General features: G+C 38.2%; 1 protein-coding gene across 1 annotated transcript in view; it reads left to right on the top strand.

The window, feature by feature from the left end:
* tbc1d10ab (TBC1 domain family, member 10Ab) overlaps positions 1 to 21,083 on the top strand; it is a 64,061-nt gene that overhangs the window by 24,949 nt on the left and 18,029 nt on the right. The window contains exon 2 of the mRNA XM_039772229.1: positions 12,950 to 13,049. Within this exon, the coding sequence (XP_039628163.1) occupies positions 12,950 to 13,049 (100 nt within the window). The remainder of the gene's footprint in view (positions 1 to 12,949; positions 13,050 to 21,083) is intronic.

The following is a 21,083-nucleotide window of genomic DNA, read 5'->3' as shown; positions in this document are numbered from 1 at the left end:
GCCATAGTGTAATTATCTTTGCTTTTGAATATTCGCTTTTATGATGCATCAGTTCTGTAGAAGGACTATAAAAATATGTAGTTAAAGCCTCCAACCTGCATATCTCTTGGGGAGGGTGAGTGGGGTGGCTGCCCTGAGACTAGGGATAGGTTTCCTGTCATGGTTTTGACAGCAAGGGGCCTTTCCATATTGCACCCAATTGCTTGATTAAATAACCAGGTGTCCTCACACTGAAACGAACAGTTAAAAGTGAGTTCAACGCTCTTTTAGGGAGATGTCTTCATTGAATACCCCAGGGGCACACGGAGATCTTAATCTGGTCTTGCATGACACTCGTTCTTAAAACGGCCCTGGCGGGAACTGCACCTTAATCCTCATTTTAGGAACAACTTTTTGTTTCCTTACCATGACCCCGCATTAATGAACCTGTCAAAGCATCCATCACCAGCACTTCATCAGGTATATTGGATCTTATCAGGGCCACCCCTCATATGCACCGCTTGTGTGTTTGTGCAGTTTAACTTCAAGTCCTTGGCTTAAAGATAAATCTTTTTAAAGCAGTCATAGCTGTTTGGGCAGGCACCATGTGAGCATTAAAAACAAGGATTAAGTTCTCTAGAGGCCAATGTTAGCTGCTGCTTTTGCTGTTCTTTCCTTGGTTGTCTGTAAAATTTCTGACAAGGCTGAAGGAAGCGACTCGTTTGCAGCTGTTTATTCATAAGGGTGTTTTTTGACCAGTTTTAGTTTAGTCCTAAATGTTATTCTTTGATTGTTGAAGCCTGCCTGCAACTCAAGGTGGTGTCCCATGCTCTGACATCTCACACACCTAATTGGTTGTCCACTGACTTGGTGTTTTCTGTGTTGTGGTTTGTGTTTTAACGTGTTTGACTAATCATCATAAATGATTTTGTCTTTTGGGATGTGTGTGTACCCTTTTGACTTTTCTTTTTAATCATGCCACATTCGTTGTTTTTGACAAGGGTTTTGTTAAGAAGTGTCAGGTTTATTTAAAGGGTACCATATCCACCTGCTTATTTAAAGCATTTTCCTGAGACAATAAAACATTTCATGCATTGTTTGCACACTGTGAACAAACAAGTAAACACACAGGTAACAAATTAATGTTAAATTAAAAAAAATGCTGCAAATGCATCACCTAGACTACAGTATTTAAGCAACAGTGGATCCTGAAAGTGTTCAGACCCCTTCACACTATGCACAGTTTATTGTGTTGAAGGTTTAATGTTAATTGGAAACATTCACTGTTATTGTCCATCATTCCGCACTCAATGATCCATAATGACAAAGTGAAAAAATGTTTTCAGAAAATGTATTCAATTTAAAATTACATCTAAAACACAGTGTGTGCAGAAAGTGAAGGAGCCTGAATGTTTTCTGAATCGACTTTACACGCATGTCCCCATCACAATTATTGGCACCCCTGAGAAACATGAATCTTCTTCTCCTTCTTTCAGCTACTCCCGTTAGAAGTCGCCACAGCTGATCATCTTTTTCCATCACTTTCTGTCCTCGTCATCTTGCTCTGTCACACCCACCATCTGCATGTCTTCTCTCAGCACATCTGTAAAGCTTCTCTTAGGCCTTCCTCTTCTCCTCTTCCCTGGCAGCTCTATCCTTGACATTCTTCTCCCAGTATACCCCTCATCTCTTCTCTGTACATGTCCAAACCAACGCAATCTCGCCTCTCTGACTTAGTCTCCTAACTGTCCAACCTGAGCTGACCCTCTGATGTCCTCATTTCTAATCCTGTCCACCCTCTTCCACCTGCTGCTCTGTCTCCTGCTTTCTGGTCAATGATGATTCAAAATGTGTTTTTTTTTTTTATTTTTTTATTGATTTCATTGTAATCATTCCATCCCCACGTAAGGCTGGACCCCACTTCACAAAGTCCCAGTCCTTTGACATGCCTAGAGACAGAGCATGTCCAAAACAAAGCAAGCCCCTCAGCAATGGTGTTTGAGGATTAAAAAATAAGAGATATCTATTGCCGATAAAGTCTACATACTATAAGCATAAAATATATTCAACAGTCTTGAAACATTAAGTTAGTAAACCCAAGGAATGGTGTTAAAAAGTCTCCCAGGATAAGTCTAGTAAACCCTAATGCAATAATAAGAATAACAAGAAACCAAGGGTATGATGTTAAACAGTCTCCTTTAGAAAAGTAAAAAAAGTGGCAGAGGAGAGACAAGTATGTATAATTATGGTACCCGTATCATTGCAAGCGGATCAGACAGCAGGTAATATCTTCTTGCCTTGCCATGACTGGATGTGACTCACGATCGTATTTCAAAGTGTTGGGATCAGCTTTCTTAACTCCTTTTCTGCTTCCTCCGTTGTGGTGAAGATGTAATATTTGTCTTGAATATCCACTTTGTTTGGCAGGGTACAAGAGGCTGTATCTGATATCGGCTTTGTGTAACCGCTGTTTAATGTTGTAAAAAACTGCACATTTAGCAGCTGTTGAGGGTGAGAAATCAGGGAAAATACGAATGTGGTTATTTTCAAATAATTTCTTGTTTCTGTCTGAGAAGTGACATTACATTAAGCTTAAATTGTAATCTCTCAAAGCGAACAATTAGAGTCCTAGGTTTAGAGGTATTTGCTCCACATATACGATAAGCTGCTGCTAGCGGTGTTTGATTTTAAAGTTCTCTCCAATTATTTTTGAGAATAGTTCAGGTACGAATTTCACTGGGTTTGGACTTTCACGACTCTCAGATAGACCTTCGATTCTAATATTATTCCTTACGCATCCATCTTCCAGAGCAGCAAGTCTGTCTCTGAGTTTTTTGCATTCGCAGTTCGTAGCTGTAGCTTTTCTATCGGCAGTAGATGCCAAATGTTCGGCTGTTTCAATTCGAGTCGTGAATGTCTGCTTAACATCTTCCCAGCTGATCGGCAAGTGCTCTCAGTTTGGATGCATTTTCCTGAATGTGTTCCTCAGTTTTTAGCAGCATACCTTTTAAAGGCTGCATCAAAGTGATTATATACACATTTTTCAAAGTCTTTATTATCCTGCCGCAACTCCTGCATCTCCAGCCGCAGCTTCTCGTTTGTCTTCTAGCTTTCTTTCTTTATATTTTTCTGAATGTCTTTCTTGAGCTCATTTATGGCCATGGCCATTGTTGCAATCATTACCTTCAGTTCAGACAGATCGTTTTGGCGTTTGTGCTCTGCTGGTGAAGTGGCAATCCCCGTTACAGCTGATGCTTCCGGCTCACGAGGAGCAGATGAAAGCATGGACTGCAAGGCCATTTCCAGTTTCAAGTGATTTTCTGGAATCGGTGATCTATTGTGACCTGCATCACTTGTACATTTGCTCCCATTTTCGTTCTCGACAGGAGACAATGCAGTGAAGCAGGGTCCTGGGGAGGCTGTGTTTTCGCCTGTCTGTTCCAGGTCAGTCTCTGAAAGGCCGTACCTTGCACTTGGACTTAATGCTTGTCTAGACTTAGATGTAGCTTTAGATTTCATTTCTGTTTCTTTCTGACCTCCTTTCTTGTTGCTCATGTTTATGTACTGTAGTAGAAACTCCTCAGGTTGGGTAAATACAGGATACCTTGGGATAATAAGAAATAAGAGAAAAAATTAAGCTGCTGCTAACGGAGCTCCACTTCAGACGTCCATCTCCTATAAAAAAATGTTTATATATATAAAAAAAAAAAAGCACTTTTTGTGAATTGTGGCCCAGGTGGTTTTGTTAAAAAATAAGTTTTTTTCATGAGGAATTATTTTTTTCTCAGAATAAACTTACTTCAGTTAAATGTTGGATTTCTCATTTTTTCTAGTGCGAGATTTGACTAATTCACTCAAAGGTGACTTTTTTTTTTTTTTATGAAGTTTTTTAATAACCTTAGATGTGCCAATGATTGTGGAGGGGCCTGTACAGCATATATTTAATCATTACCTAATTGCACAGTTGTAATGTATATTTATTTGTTCTATATTGGATGTTGAAATTGACATAGAAACTTCAAAAGTAATTAGAGAATTCTCTCAGTAACATCCTTCATTCTGCGTCATGACACCCTGGAGAGCTCAGCTTTAACTGTTTTTTTTTTTTTGTACGACAGATTTGACTGGTCTTCATTCATTTTGTTGCCTTTCTTGATGTTTCCCCAAACACCCCCAATTTACAGAACATAGGAAACGAGAGGAGACATTCAGACCATTTTAAATCCTTACAGCTTGTCAACAGGTTCTGAAGCTTTGCCTTTTCACCAAAGTTGTTGTAGTTCTGTTATTTGTCCAGAAAATGTATGTGCATCTCCTACCAATATAGTAATAACCAAGTATCCTTCAAATTGGTATTTTTCATAGAGCTGTAAATGGTTGCTTGTGCTGTTTCTTCTCGAGACATTTTATTAAGAAAAACAGAATTCACAAAGTACACACTTAGATATTTGTTCCCAGTCAGCTTCTGGAATACTTAGCTGTGTAAAAGTGCCTGACCTGCAGATGGTGGCATCACTGACTTAAGTTTTATTTATTTTTTTTTATTTTAATAACTTGTTTCAAATACTCTTTAAAAAAAATAAAAATAAACCCTGGGGGAAAGCTTCTGTACCTTCTGCATTATTAAGTCATACAGTAAGTGTGAGAACTGACAATTTATATGGAGTCTTGATAGCACAGGACACGTATAAATTAGAAGCTGCAGTCATAATGACACGTCTAAACAATGTCAGCTATTGCAGGCACTGTACTTGTGTTGGCTGATTAGCTGTGTTAGAAGCTAGCAGTCTAAATTATAAAATTCCTGCAGCAGACAAGCTTTCAATTTGGTGGCAGTGCAGATATGAAGTAAATTAACATAGAAAATTGCAAACCTAATGCTGTCCCTTCCATAGTGCTTTTGGTAAATGAGGCTTTAGTTAACCAAAAAAAGCTTGTTCGCAGTTTCTCTGCTTAATGAAAGTTTTAATTAAAATATTTTGGATATTTTAACTGGATTAGCTAGATGTGGTTGTGGCCACTGGTGTCTACTAGTTATTGTCCCTCTGTCTTCTAAAACCTTAAGCATGGTTTATGCTTTGTCAAATAATAAACCTATAAATACATATAAATAATTAAGTTTTGTATGGATTTCATTGCTTCTATCACACACAAAACAGAAGCAAGTGTTTGCATCAGATGTGGACTTAACAGAAATGGTGTTTATACTTTCTGGCCTCACCCTTGTGTAATCCACTTCCTCCAATTTCTGCTTTCATTCTCCTTGAATTTCCATTTCATTGTCTGTTAATTTTTACACAAAAAGCCACTTTACTTTGATGATAGTTGAACTACAGCTGCTGTTGTTGGTTGATGCCAGAATGGTTATCACCATATTTTGCATTTGTTTGATTCCATTCTCAGTTAGAGGATACTTTGTGCTGTTTTTATTTCCTTGCAGTTAAAAGATATATTTGAAAAAAAACAAGAGACATGTATTTAATCAATCAAGACCAGTATGTTACCTTAAAACGGGTTCCCAACCTGGGGTGCCCCAGTGGTACAATAAAGAAGGAGGCTGGGGCGTGATGTGCCAAAATTGAGTGGGACACGTTGTTCGACTTCACTGTAGCACAGTCATTTTGAAGTATGTCGTCATTTGTAGGTCTTTTACTAGAAAGACAAATTACTTTTTTTAAGGGAGTGTAATTTGGACCTTGCGATGATTCATGGAGAAGGACAAAAGTTTTGGATTCATTTCTGTGTAAGGCCTGATCGTGAAGTGTCACTGATTCTGAGGTTTGATTGACATTTTTGCTTGGGTGATTTTGGTACAAGGGGGACTAAATTGGACACAAACCTGGCTGCTTACACTCGTTCCATCTTTCCTGTTGGTGTTCCTGGCAGTAGTGCAGCAATTTTAACTGTGCGCTGCATCTGTGTTTGAACTGCAGTGCAGGTGTCATCGGGGGGCAAATCTCGTCATCAGCTGTGATTGATTGCCTACCGGCACACCAGCCCTCGATTATATATCATATGCCAATTCTTCATGGTGCTTGATGCATTGTGGGATACCCCAAACCCTGGATTATCAGTTGATTGTCTAAACTTCACGGGGAATACATTTGCAAGATTACTGAGATTAATACATTTTAATTGCTCCATTTATATTTAAATGTTATGCACAGAGTTACAAGCTTTTATTTATTTTTTTTACTCTCTCGTATATAAAGTATAGGGAAAGTATTGTAATCGTTTGTTGAATCTCGACATTTTCGACCTCCCTGACTTTCTTGTATATGAAATATACAGAAAGTATTGGAATCCTCCAAAAATTCAATTTTAAGATTTTTATGGATGTCGATGCTTTACTCCTCACTGAATACGAAAATACCATTTTTACTATTAGGTCTGTGTGTGTGTAAACATGGTAACCCAAGTATGCTTTCACTTTGGCCAACCAAGTTTTGCATACAGTTATTACGTACAAAATGTAGATTTCTGTCAACTAGGCTATTTCTGCTTTCCAGAAATGATACTTTACCTTTTATTCATGCTGTTGCACGGTCTGATTTATTCAGCTTTAATTTTCCAATAATTCTTCAATATATTAATTTGATTTGTTGTTGATGGTTCTTTAATGGACAAAATATAAAAATAGAATCATTTTCTTGCGGTTTACTCAAATATCCATCCCCATATCTAAATATACGAGAAAGTCGAAGGGAGACCATTCCCGATTGATTGTTTAGTCGCAGCACTGTATGTTTCCCAATTTGTGATTCAGAAATGGGAAATCTGACTTCATCTTCAAATGTGATTAAACTTTTCTAGTGGCTGCAAGCATAAAGCAAACATTTTTTAGGGGTCTGGGACATAGAAGAGGTTGGGATCCACTGAATTGATAGGACGTTACCTTGGTATCTTGCTCAGCAGAGTTGGTGCTACAAACCCTTGCAAGGCTGGAGTTTTTTTGAAAATGTCATGTTGTTCAGGAAATGATTTCCTCTTCAGCTACGTAACCTCCTCTTATCTTATCTTTTTAGTAAGGCATAAATTGTGACTGCTATTGAGGGTTGATCTCAAAAAAGTGACTGCCACCAAGCCACACTGTGAGTAGCAGGAAAGTAAGCTCAGTAAGTTCTGACTCCCCTCTAAAACTCACTTTGTGAGTGAGTCACTTAACCTGTTCACGCTCCACATTCATACTGTGTCCTGACTTTGTATGTCACCTGATAAAAGGGTGTCTGCCAAATATTCAGTGGAAAAAAATGAATATTCAGCAAAATTAATGGCAAGTTTGAGTAAACCGTTTGGGAATATAGCATGGAGATGGATCATAGAAACCGTTCTGCACATTATAATAATGCTGAGCCAGGTGTCCATTTGGCACATTGAACATCCCCGTTAACTGGCTATTTACGGAATTAACATGGATGGATAAAGAAAAAACGGTGTTGATGTGCCAAGAATCTGATTTTTGAAATGCTAACTGCCAGTCAAAGAGCAGAAAGGTGATGCATGGTATGGGACGTCCTGAGTCTACTCTGTTACTGATTACACAAATTGGCACGAGTGGTCTTTTCCCACTATTTTAGGTGAAAAAGTAGATGGCAAATGATTAGCTAGATCTTTTTTGAGTTTCCTGGTGGAGCACATTATAGCAGCACAGTTGAAATGATCAGACATCCTGTTTGTGTTTAAAGTGTGGTGATATGTCCTTGATTATTAATTTTTTAATTATTTAAATCACCCCTAGCAACTCTTCAGTTAAAGAATTTGCATGATTTCTGTTTTGTATTCTGTGTGAACAAAACCGTATGATTATCAAGTTAAGGACACTTGAAATAAAAAGCTGTGCTGTTAATAATGGTGGTCCAATTCACCTATCAGAAAGTTCTGTAATCCTTAAAGTAAATCAATTTCCTAACTCACTTAATCTAGGCCAGGGTCACCAGTGGCTGGGGCTAATCCCGACTAGCATAGGAAGCAAGGCAGGAGTGAACCTTGGACATGTCGGCAGTCCATCGCAGGACACTTAAAATAAAGTGATATTCAGCATTCCTTTAGTAAGGTATGCTTAATCTGAATTTTTTATTTTATTTATATATTATTTTAAAGACTGACAGAATTTACCTTTTACACAACTTAATAGATTGTGTTTTTTTTTTTGGTTTTTTTTTTTAGGTAGAACAAATTTCGGTGTATAGTCATCTATAAGATTTTATAGCATATTAAGGTGTGTGTGTGTTTATTACTTTCAATCAAATAGTCACTCAATGCAATGGTTTCACCAACATAAACTCAATAAGAACTAATTTATGTCTAATCTGTACTGGCAGAATTGAACACACAAGAAGAACACGAGTTGTGGAGTGAAGAGCATTTGGTGCAGGTTAAACTACATTAATGTTGTGTCGATCGCCTTGAGGCTGGTTTTTGATTGCTGCTTTTGATATTTTCTCTGTCCTATCCATGCACCAAATAGTGAATTTCACCAGACTCTTTTAGTGTGAAAAAGACCAATAGATATATTCGACTGGACTCTGCCCAGAATATTGTGGCACTGACCTTAAAAGGAGAACTTCTGGTTATTCATTGACAAGCTACTTTATATTTAGCTTCACACACTTGCATAAAGTGTTGCTTAGATTTATTGCTAATGTGGTAGCGTTGGCTTCATTTCTGCTTAATGCTCCCTCTAGGTTTTTGCTAAGATCATCGGAGAAGAAATGAGAGGCATATTAGCCTCCAAAAAGTAAAAAAGACATTTGTATCATTCTACTTTGGAATCATTTATTCATCTCACATCCAGATAAGAAAACGCTTGTGTGTTTTTCTTCTTTTTCTTATTGAGTTTTGTCCTCCTTACATTCAGTTTTTCTGTTTGTTTGAAACAACAAAAATGCAAATATAAACTTTAATTGCATAATGGGTACAAGTAAAGACAATTTTATTTAAACAGACTGGAAGACAAAGTGGTTTGAAACTGATTAACATAAATGGAACCCAACATTATCTGTTCATTAATTAATTGTGGAATTATGTCCAGTTGACAGATAAATATCTTCACTTGGCAGAAAAAGTGTGTGAAGAACTGGCAAACTCTTGTGCAGACGCAGTCAGAGGAAGATGCCATTGATGGCACTGTCATGCCAGTGATAGCACAATTGCTGGTGTTCTTGACTGTTGAATCAAACACATTTGTCCCTTCTTCTGCTTTACATGATTTTCTGCATTCCAGAGATAAAAAGTAGCATATGTTTAAAATATAAATAAATGATAAAACAGTTTTAAGTCCAATTGAACTGGAGAAAAGATTTGTTTATTTGTATTCATTGCATATTTTCTGGTTTTGGAATTGAGGAAAATCTCATAAAACCCTGAAGAACTGTCACTAGGAAATTCGTCTCCATCCCACCATCCTGCACATCAAATGTTTCTTCCTATTTTGCCTGAAACGTTTAATACTTTTGAACCCACTGACTGCATCTTGTTCTGGTATCATATGGTAACAGAGTAATGTGTTAAAAATGCACATATAAGCAGCACTAAGGTGTGCACATTGTGTATCCATCAAACAAATGGAATTTGTTAGGTCTTTGAACCCAGCAAGCCAGTTTTAGGGGGAACCGCATTGCGCTATATGCCTGAAAGGTTGGTATAATGGCACCTATTTACTGTCATATCCCTGCTGGCCTGATTAAAGGCCTGCACATAGCTCTTAGGGCAGGTTTATACTTCACACTCAGAACGCATACGCACATTCATCATGGCTGGCACGCGTTCCGAGTGTTCATTTGACGTGTCCTCTGAGCAGGTCCTCGGAAACTAAGGCAACGCGTACACGAGTTGAAGTACCAGTAAAAAATCGTGGGGTGCGGTGTGTTCGTATTCGTTAACTATCAACATGTGACATCAAACTGCTTTACAGATCCTACAGGATCAGTGTGCATGCTTCGATGTGCGACGAAAGGTTTGGTGTGTTTTTTGCACTTTCATGTATTATAAGTATTTTAACCACAGAGACAAAAAAATTAGGTACACAAAGAAAAAAGGTCTATTTTGTGCTTAAAGTGGAAATTTTGACTTTATTCACGTAGTTTTTTTTGGTTACATTTTACAGATAAATCGTTAATGCAATTTAAATAATTAATACTGTTAATAATTACACTTATGGGGGTGGCAGAGTGGTACCGCTGCTGCCTTGCAAGGAGTCAAATCGCTGGTGTTCCTTTTTTCTGGTGGGTTTCTGCAGTGTACTCCGGTTTCATTCCAAAGACATGCAGGTTTGGGGATTTGGTGATGCTAAAGTGACACCAGTGTGTGTGTGTGTGCGCTCGTATTCCCCTTGTGATGAGCTGATGCCCCGTCCAGATGCTTGCTGGAATGGGTTCGTCCCTGGATTGATGGATTTCAGAGTTATTATGACAAAGTGTCCTAGGAATTTAATGGGTGTTTTGGGCAATTCACAACTCGGCAAAGCCGATCTCCGTGATGATGTCTCGCACTTCACCTGGTGGAATCCTCCAGATTTACATAAAGTACATGCCCAAGTATAGGCAGTACATTGTTTGCATAGCAGTAGCATCTGCAGGTGCATGTGTCGTGTCAGGTGAAGTTTCAACCCGGCCTAACGCACACCACACTATGGTCTAAATCTTTCAGTCTGCAGCCATAGAGGCATATTTCAATAAGGCCACTAAACCTGTCTGTCGTCATAATCTGATCAGTTTTGTTTTTGCTCATGCATTATCAGAAGGATTTATTTCAGTTGTATTTTAGTGTGGTTTTGATTATCTCATCATGCCAAAATGAAAATTCAAGTGAGACTAAAAAAGCAGTAGTTGGTGAAGAATCAAATAAGAAAAAACAGGCAAACTGAGAAGCCGAGCGCTCCTTTCTCTGGCAGTAGTGGATAGCTGAAATATTGTGATTCACTGCTGCACCGGTAAGAGAATAATTTTTAGTCTGCACAAAAAAGTACAAACGGGAAAGGAGAGCGAATCCGGGAGACAAGGACCTGCCAAAGTGCTCTAAAACTGTGTACTGGTGTAAGTCACGTGAAGTGTTCTTGTACATTGCTTCTGCCACTAGAACCTGTTTTGAAGCAAATCACTCAAACATGCAGCTTTGGTATTTGGTCTGTGCAATGAATGGACTGCAAAAAATGAGGAAGACTGTAAGGGACACAGCTTGTCCTATAATATCATTCTGTTTTTATAACATTGTGGCATATCTTAATCCTTATAATAGAAATTTACTTTTATAATTCAAATTTTAGTTTTTCAAAGTTGTTGAGATTTACTGGTGAGGCTATGTTTATATATTGCTGAAACACTGGTGGGAGCTGTGTTATATGGTGTATATAGAAAGAAAGATGAAAAAGAATGTCAGATGTCATTTTGGATAATTGTTCTGTGTGTAACTGGCGTTGTCGTGTAAGCAGGGTGGCCGCCTCATTTTTGTATAACAGAATTAAAGCTTATGAATCAGTCAGTTCTGTCACTTAAAGCGTCAAATTCATGTGTCAAGCTGTCTCAACCCTCCTTTGTGGTTCTAAGACGTAGCGCTGAACGCCAAGTGCTCAAATTGCCTTAGCTGCAGTTGTGCTGATTCAAGGGGATTTCTGGTTCAAGTGGAAGTTGTTAAATAAAAGGTTATGGGTAGACATCTTGAAAAAGCGAAGCAACACAACTTCCATTTATGTGGCAGTAGAAATGCCTCAGGTTTCTTTGACGTTAACTGTAGAATGTATTTCACCCTTTGATCTTGCCTGGGGCCAAGTTTGACATTGTGAACTGTGACAGTGAGAAAAGATCATTTCTCACCTTTTATTCTTTCCTTTGAGAAAGCAGTAAAAGTAAACAGCAACCCAGCACACTATGATTTATTTATTTCTGTCACATAATCTCAGTCCTGTTGTATCTTCCTTATCATGAGGCTGCGTTCGAGGGGCTGATGTGAAATTGTCTCCAGGAGAGCATGTTCTGATTTATTCAGACAGACAGGTTTGACATCTTTGTCACGTCACTGGCCAGAATGGTTAGTGTCAGCATCTGGGAATGAGGCTTCTTAGATGGCTGTTTTAAATGTTAGTCATCACTGGAAAGCTTTCGTTTGGTTTAATTGCCGTGAAGGTTTTACTGCCACAAGAGCTGCAGTGGCACTGGTGGCTGCTTTTACAATTCTTAACTGACACAAGAATATTGCTAGAAAGATTTATGCTTGTTTAAACATGCAGTATATTTTTATGATCTCAAGGTAGGGAAATTGTGTTTTCGTGATATACCACAGTATCTTTAAATATATTATTGGTGTCAACGTTTTAAGTTCTGTGTCCAAAGCAGCCTTTCCACCACCCCCAAGTTGGCTGTGTTTCCTGTGGAGGTCATGTGAAATCTAGTGGGGTTATCTTGTGCAAATTTCAATCAAATTAAACACAGCAATTTCTGTGGAAACTATAGCAAGTAACAGATACCTGGATGAGAGGGGAACCATGTGATTGATAGACATGGATAAATCGTACTTTATTCATCCCAGAGGGACAATTCATTTAATATAGAAGCAACAAAGATGCTAAAGTTGTAGTTCAATGTATTGCAAATTGTTAAATTAGTTCAAGACACTTTTAATGTGGTGCAGATAAAGACATACATACCTTCATTGCTGTGTAGAAATGTTCAGCGTCTGCACACACTCATCTGCTTTTGTAGTTATGTGGAAAGCGTTTTCTGTTTTGAAGAACTCACGTACGTGCTTTGTGTAGCCTGGTCTATGGTGTGGTTAATAAAAGTGAAATGCATACACTTGCTCATACTTCACCTCACTAATGACGCCCTGTGCATTGTTGAACCACCAGCAGCGTCTGTGTTAACAAAGATAACTAAAGGAAACCACAAATGCTATGCCCTGAGACTTGATTCCTCTTAATTTAAGAATGGATGGCTATATAATTTACTTTAACAATATATTGTGTATTTTCTTTCAGAATTGAAGATATTCCCCCAGATGTGCTGAGACAGAGAGAAGCCAAATGGCTGGACATGCTCAACAGCTGGGACAAATGGATGGCAAAGAGGCACAAGAAGGTTAGTAATTCTGCAAGACTTGGCCTCTTCCTCTTCATTGCGCCTGCACTGACAGTGGGCCCATCGTACAGTCGTGGCCAAAATTATCGGCACACCTGGAATTTTCCCAGAAAATGCAAAACCAGAAAATTGTTGCAATTCCAGATGTTTTGCTATACACATGTTTATTTCCTTTATGTGCTTTGGAACAACACAAAAAAAACAGAGAAAAAAAAGCCAAAAATGGGCTTGACAAAATTATTGGCACCTTTTCAAAATTGTGGGTAAATCATTTTATTTCAAGCATATGATGCTTGTTTGAACTGACCTGTGGCAATAAACAGGTGCTGGCAATGTAGCAATCACATCTGAAGCCAGTTAAAATGGAGAAAAGTTGACTCAACCTTTGTGTTGTGTGTCTGAGTGTGCGCCACCCTAAGCATAGAGAACAGAAAGAAGAGCAGAGAATTGTCTGAGGACTTGAGAACAAAAATTGTGGAAAAATATCAACAATCTCAAGGCTTCAAGTCCATCTCCAGAGATCTTCATGTTCCTTTGTCCACTGTGCACAACATAATCAAGAAGTTCACAACACATGGCACTGCAGCTAATCTCCCTGGACGTGGACGGAAGAGAAAAATTGATAAAAGACTGCAATGAAGGATAGTCCGAATGGTGGATGAACAGCCCCAATCAACTTTAAAACATATTCAACCTGTTCTACAGACTTAGGGTGCAACAGCATCAGCTCGAACTATCCGTCGACATCTGAACAAAATGAAACGCTATGGCAGGAGAGCCAGGAGGACCCCACTGCTGACACAGAAACGTCAAAAAGCCAGACTGGAGTTTGCCAAAATCCTTCTGGGTGAACGTCTTGTGGACAGATGAGACCAAGGGAGAGCTTTTTGGTAAAGCTCATCATTCTACTGTTTGCAGAAAACGGATTGAGACCTACGAAGAAAAGAACACAGAACCTACAGTCAAACATGGTGGACGTTCTAAGATGTTTTGGGGATGTTTTACTGCCTTTGGCACTGGATGCCTTGACTTTGTGCAATGCATCATGAAATCTGAAGACTATCAAAAGATATTGGGGCGCAATGTAGGGCCCAGTGTCAGAAAGCTGGGTCTGCGTCAGAGGTCAATGGGTGTTGCAGCAGGACAATGTCCCCAAACATACCTCTAAATGCACCCAGAAATGGTTAAAGACAAAGCGCTGGAGAGTTCTGAAGTGGCCAGCAATGAGTCCGGATCTAAATCCGATTGAACACTTAATGGAGAGATCTCAAAAGGCGCCCTTCAAATCTGCGAGACATTGAGCAGTTTGCAAAAGAAGAGTGGTCGGAAATTCCAGTTGAAAGGTGTAACAAGCTTGCTGATGGTTATAGGAAGCGCTTTATTTCAGTTATTTTTTCCAAAGGGCGTGCAACCAAATATTAAGTTGAGGGTGCCAATAATTTTGTCCAGCCTGGTTTTTGAGTTTTATGTGAAATTATGTCAGATTTGGGTTTTTTTTTTCTGTTTTTTTTTTTGTGTTCCAATGTACATAAAGGAAACAAACATGTATACCAAAACATTTGCAATTGCAACAATTTTCTGGGAGAAATGGTGCATTTTTTGGGAAAATTCCAGGGGTGCCGATAATTTCGGTCATGACTGTATGTGCTCATAGAGTTATTGAATGGTGCACCATGTGGTGTTTTAGGAATTCATGATCTCTGCAAGATGGAAAGCAGCGTTTGTTTTCTTTCTTTCTTTCTGCAATGTTAGATGCCTACTGAAGTGGCATCTATAATTAAAATCGATGTGTTTCCTTACCCCCCACCCTCTTCCACCGACTGCTAACTCCCTAGGCCTTAAATTTCCACTTTCACGATTTAAGTTGCATTATTCTGGATTAGGGGTGTGCAGCTAAAATCTTGGAGGGTTGCATTGTCTACAGGTTTTCATTCTAATCGTTTCCTTAATTACTGCCCAGTTTTTTCTGCTAATTGCTTTTTGCCTGCAATTTAATTAAAACAGACTCAGGCCTTTCAATTATTCCTTTTTCCCTCAATTACCAGCCAAACAATAATGACAAACAAAATGAATGTTGATCTGCTCAGGTCAGTTAAGTATTTTGTTGGTGCTCTTAAAGAAGAAAATCAACTGTTTTGTAAATGTGCGGTATGGCAGAATTGGAGCACAAATAAGCCATGGACAAAATAACATTTAAGTATTGGCTTCTAATTAAGAACATTTTTGGAGTTCAAGGAACTGACTTGGCTGGCTCACTTCACATCTGTTTTTTGTTTTGCTGCCATTTAAAGAAAAAAGAAGCATTCGAGAGGTGCGAGTATTAAATTAATAATAAATGAGGCAATTAAAATGAAGGGCAAAGAAGTTCCTTAACAGCAGAAATTGATCACTAATGAATGAAGTGGCAGGAAGGAAAACTTGCAGCCACTGTAGCCCTTCAGGGTCTTCAAATATTCTCTTGCGTTACATCTTTTATAAGGTGTTCATCTCCAATAATTTCATTGTCGTACCATGGTACTCTTTTTATTTAGCAGCAATGTCAGGCTCTTTGTAAATTCTTTTAATTTTCAACATTTTCTTTTGAACTGGTCAGGAAAACTGCAACACTGTTGTAGTGCATAATTTTCGTCAAACACTTGTTTCTCGATTGGCCAAATATCAGCTGTCAAAATAAAGCCATTTTCAGAGTTTCTAAAGTCTGTCTTTATTTAATGATGACATTTTAGTATTAAGCATTAATGTTACAATTGTATTAATCTGGTTAATATGGTAGAGAATTAAGTTGTTGAACTTCTGAGGTGTCTATAGCTATGCTGTAGCATGCTGATTTATCAAAAGCATAATAAAATTTAAGCTGATCTAAAGCATTTACATTTGTAACTTTTATTCATGGAAGGTGATTCTTATATATCATATCAGCATATTTTACTAGTATCTGTTTTTTTTATTTTTAATGATATATGTATGTATGTAGAGAGAGAGAGAAAATATTTATATTTAATGTTGTCAGCCTTTCAGTCAAATCTAATGTGTCTCCAGGAAGACATATTTCATGGTAAGTTAATTTTACTCACTGATGATGGTGATGATGTCTTGCATCTTGAGTAGTACAAAAAATTAAAAACTTTCAGTGTACTCTGCACATGACAGACATGGTCAGATAAATAATTAGTATTTTTTAATATTCTGTAATATTATATTTTCTCTATGTTGTTTTAGGATTTTACTCCATTTTTAAATATCAGTATTGGTAATTGAATAAGTATGAATTAAATTAACTTGATGGAATTAAATCCCTTATCAAATAGTGTCATTATAGACGTGCTTTTTGCCAGTGGCACATCATTTCTTCATTGCTGATGCTTTCATCAGGTGATGACCTTATTAATAGTCCACCGGTTTCAGTTAACATTCAGGACTTTGCTTTCTGTGCTTTTTTATATTACTGTTTTGTCCTTGAATGGCCAGAAGCTCCATTTCCTTGAAATAAAGACAAAGTCACATTTTGGTACATCTGTCTAAGACCTCCACAGTTGCCAATTTAACTCTGTCACACTTTTCCTTTATGTTTTTATTTTTGGGAGTTTAAACTACTGCTTTATTTGTTTTGTGTGGCAACTTACTAAATTTGCAAGGTGATAGTTTTTGTTTGTGGCTTTCGTTTTGTAAAGAGGAAGCGTTTTGAAAATGTTGTTAAAATTTTATCTTGTTTTGTTTTTGTACTGTCTTTTAAACCTGGATTGTAACCTCTGTATAGTCTAAAGGTGCCTCCCCAGATTTAAGTTATTTTATTTACCGGTAATTGAGTTGATTGCATTAGGTGCTACTGAGCATTCATTTTTAACTGTTCAGTCCTCATGTTGTTTATTTTGCATTTTACAGACACAAACAGAAGTAGCACATAAAGAGGTATAATAACTATTAATGGAAAATGGACACTGCGGTGGGCTGGCGCCCTGCCCTGGGTTTGTTTCCTGCCTTACGCCCTGTTTTGGCTGAGATTGGCTCCAGCAGACCCCCGTGACCCTGTAGTTAGGATATAGCGGGTTGGATAATGGATGGAAAATGGACATGCGTTAGTGCATGCATGTATGTGAGAATCAGGCCTATGAATAGACATATGAAAATTTTTACATTAAATCATCATAAAGCTGTGTTTTAAATCTAAAGTTTCCAGTCTTTCTGTGGATGACATTGTTTTATGAATTTAAGATAAGGTGACATCCTACATACAGTAACTTTGAGTAAATTCAAACAAAACATTTTTTATCAGAGGCTTTAGTATAGAACTGCTTCCTCTCATTCCCTCAGGCACAGCTGAGCTTTTGATAACTCAAAAAAAAGTCTACCCATCATGTTTGCATTTGGTTAGGCCATTCACAATAAGAAGCCACCTGTAAAGCTGTCAAGCCCTAAAGTGGGTATCATGTCATTGCAATCTAGTACCTCTTCTCTGTTCTTTTTTAGTAGAATTATTAGGCTACAAACATTTTTAATTATGATTCTTTCAAATAACAAACCTTAGAACTTTGCTGGGTTAAAAGAATCCAAGCAGTTGCTAAAATGACATCTTCACAAACAGTTGTTGCTTGGACAGCAGAAAATGACAACACAAAGCCCATGAGACACTTGGGTAGATGGAGATAGTGTTGTGTAAAGTTGCTGTTGTGCTAAGTGCAGACTGATATCCTGCTCTTGGGAGGCAGCAGTTCATAATTTCCATGTGATCATGTGACTTGAAAATCCCTACAAGTGTGAATCCCTCAAAGATCTGTTTGTTCGACAGCGGCTGCTTTGAGAACTTTCCCGAGCCGCTCCCAGTTTTAAGATGATGTTTTTACATTTGAGTACTGAGGATTATGCCTGGTTTAGGAGAACAAGTACTTGGCAGGCTGTCCCAAGAAAAGGCCTTTCTGATTTGGCAAGGTTGTGTCAGTGGAATTTTTTTTTCTTCTTCAAAAGAGACTGTTCTGCAACCAAAGACAATTCTGTAAAAAGCTTTGGTGTGGCCACTCCTTGTCTATAGGAGACGCTTGCATTGTTAAAGAGGGGTGCTTCTACACAGATTTCGCAAAAACATTGTTTTAGTGGTAGTGTACTTTAAATCCAAATGTTGTAAAATATGAACTGTTATCACATATAGTGTTAATTCACACAAGGAAAAAAGGATACATATGAATAAAAACACAGAAGTAAGACAGCAGCTTACATTTAAAGTGTGAAGGTCTTCAGATTTTTGAGAATCCTGTGTCAGAAGATCTAGCAGGTTGTTAAGATGCACATATTGACAGCTGGAATGAAGGTAACTCCTGTGTAAATAAGATGAGTTTTGAACTCAGTCTGAGGTGGAAAGTGCTTACACCACTGCAACATGGACAGAGTCCATTGTGACAAAATTACTGTCAAAACTAGTATTTGGCATGTTACTAACGCAGTCCACTGAGCGGGTCTGTGCTAAATTCATTTGGGTGTATGGATTTGACAGGGAGAGTGTTAGCATTGCCACAAGATGGGTGGAACCCTTTAAAGCATGGAATACAGACAAATCTGGCAGTGTGACAATGATGAGGCCATCTGGCTAGTGCAGTGTTTCAGCTTGTGAAGTGTGATAATGGTCAGGAAGCAGCATTTCTGAAAATATGTGCCTCTGGCATTATAGTGTTCATCACTCTGAGGAATTAACTGAAAAAGAAATATTTGATAATATGAGTACTGTTGCTTGAAAGGGTGCCAGACCAACCAATAGCCCTTTCACAGTACGCCTCTTATCCTTTTCTAAGTGTATGTCATGGGGGTTTTCTTCTTCCATAAGATCAACGGGTTGACAGGTATCCTGACATGATGCAGTGCAGTGGACATCATGCTGAATTCATCCTCTGTTTTTCTGGGACCCTAAATAATAAGCATATTCTACTATGGACTGCAGAAATCTCAAGCAAACACTGTTTCATTTGTGTGATGCAGCAAGTTCGCCCCCAGTCCTACCCATTAACACTTTATTCTGGTTTGAGGTACAAGGGCTGCCTGTTCCACCCAAAGGACATAGATCTGTTTTGATTTAATCTGTATATGGGAGTAACCAGGGCTTGTTTTTCTGGCATTTAATTTAGCAGTTTTTTTTTATTTATTTATTTGGGAATGTATCAAACCCATATTTTGTCCTTTTCAGCATTATTTCACATTAATACAGTATGAAAAGAAATTAAGACCTTTTTTTTTTTTAAAGCATTAAAATAAAAAAAAATCTTTTTTTTAGACTTAGTGCTTACACTGAAAAATAAAACCATGGTAAATTCAGCTAGCGGCTGATCCTAGATAAATTAGCTTTGGATTTTTCATCATCCGTCCACTTAATCCAAAAATCACACAAGCTTTTAGCAGGCTGCGATTTAGATCTTGAAGCCTGGTGCTGCTATGTGGCAGCACTACCCACCATGCCAAACAAGGTTTGTTAATGTTTTGTGGCGTTAATCATAGATACTCAAACAGCTGTCACTGAGTGCATTAGCGTGTGTTACATCCATAGTGATATTTTGTCTGCTATATATATCTACATGCTCCATTTTCTTTGACCTATTATTTATTTTTCATTTTAAACCTTTGTTTAACTGTTCCTTTTTGTCTTCCTGTCAAGCCTCTGTGCTTGCACTTTTTTAAACATGGAAGACATAATCTCATGGGAGTAGGTAATCTGTTGTATCTACCTCCTTGTTCAGTGAGATAAATGGAAATTCAAAGCAAAAATACAAAGGATTGAGCTGTAGGACCACTGCAAAATCAGTGTGCGTGTTCTGGCCCTTAACATCTGTGAGGTGAAGATGGAAAGCTAAAACATTAGCTCAAAATTCAGTTTTTCTCTAGTCCAGTTAGGTAGTGGTATTGTTACAGATGTGGGGGCCTGGGACGGAACGGTCCTAAAGGACCCTGCATCACCTTCACAAACTGTGACTAACATCATAATGCTCATCACTGTGAGGAATTAAGTAAAAAATAAATATTTGACAATATGAATCAATATATATTTTATAGCATTTCAGTCCTTGCCAAATTTCACCCTGGAGAGAAATAAAGTTGTCTGTCTGTCTATGTAAGCAAAACATTGTCTTTGTTATTTTTCATATTCTTTTAACATCATTTAAAACAAAATTCATAAGTAACGAGTCCTATTTTGCTATTTCACCTCTGTGCTTTTGCAATTGTGAAGTCTTCAATAACACTCATAAAATTTACTTAAACACACAAGCTCTTATTCAATGGATGGGACTGCAAGACTGGTTCATTTTGGTACACTGAGTGTAATCTTTAGTCAATTTTACTTAATTACAATAACATGTAGCTCTCACATGGTCACAGTGACTGCTGACATACAGAATACAAATACACAGTGCAATGCACACATCTTTGTAAAATCTCTGAAGTTTATTTCTTAATAAATTTGAGAAACAAAAGGAGACCATTCAATTCACCCCAAAATAAAGTAACCATCCATTATCTGCTTATCCTGCTGGTTGTGGGGATGCTGGTGCCTACCCCAGCAAGCAACATGTACAAGACAGCAGCAATCCTTGGACAAGGGCGCCTGTCCATCACAGGGTGAACCCGCCCACCCACATGCCAGGGCCAGTTTAGCAATGCTAGTTAATCAATCTGCGTGCCTTTGGATTGTGGAGCACATGGAGGAAACCCACTGAGAGAACATGCAAACTCCAGGCAGGGAGATGAATCCTCGCGTTCTTGTTGTGAAGCAGCAGCGCTACCATTGTGTCATGTACCCCATTAGGACATTAAAGAGGTGTCTGTTGATCTTTAAATGTGGCACAGTAGTTCTTCACATGACTGATGTTTTCATATCACTGGGTATTGTTCCTGATGTTGCTGTTACCAAAAACAGTACGTTTGTGCACAGACCATCCTGGGCCCCCCACTAGCTTCTCATCCCCTCCACACACGTTGACGCCTCACAGTTAAGTTTGAAATGCTCTGTGCTGTGAAGATGCATGATCAGAGGAGATAATTTGTTTGTGAACATTATAG

The sequence above is a fragment of the Polypterus senegalus genome, chromosome 12 (assembly GCF_016835505.1).
Source record: "Polypterus senegalus isolate Bchr_013 chromosome 12, ASM1683550v1, whole genome shotgun sequence".
Taxonomy (NCBI): Eukaryota; Metazoa; Chordata; class Cladistia; order Polypteriformes; family Polypteridae; genus Polypterus; species Polypterus senegalus.
This window is presented reverse-complemented; position numbering and strand designations above follow the sequence as displayed.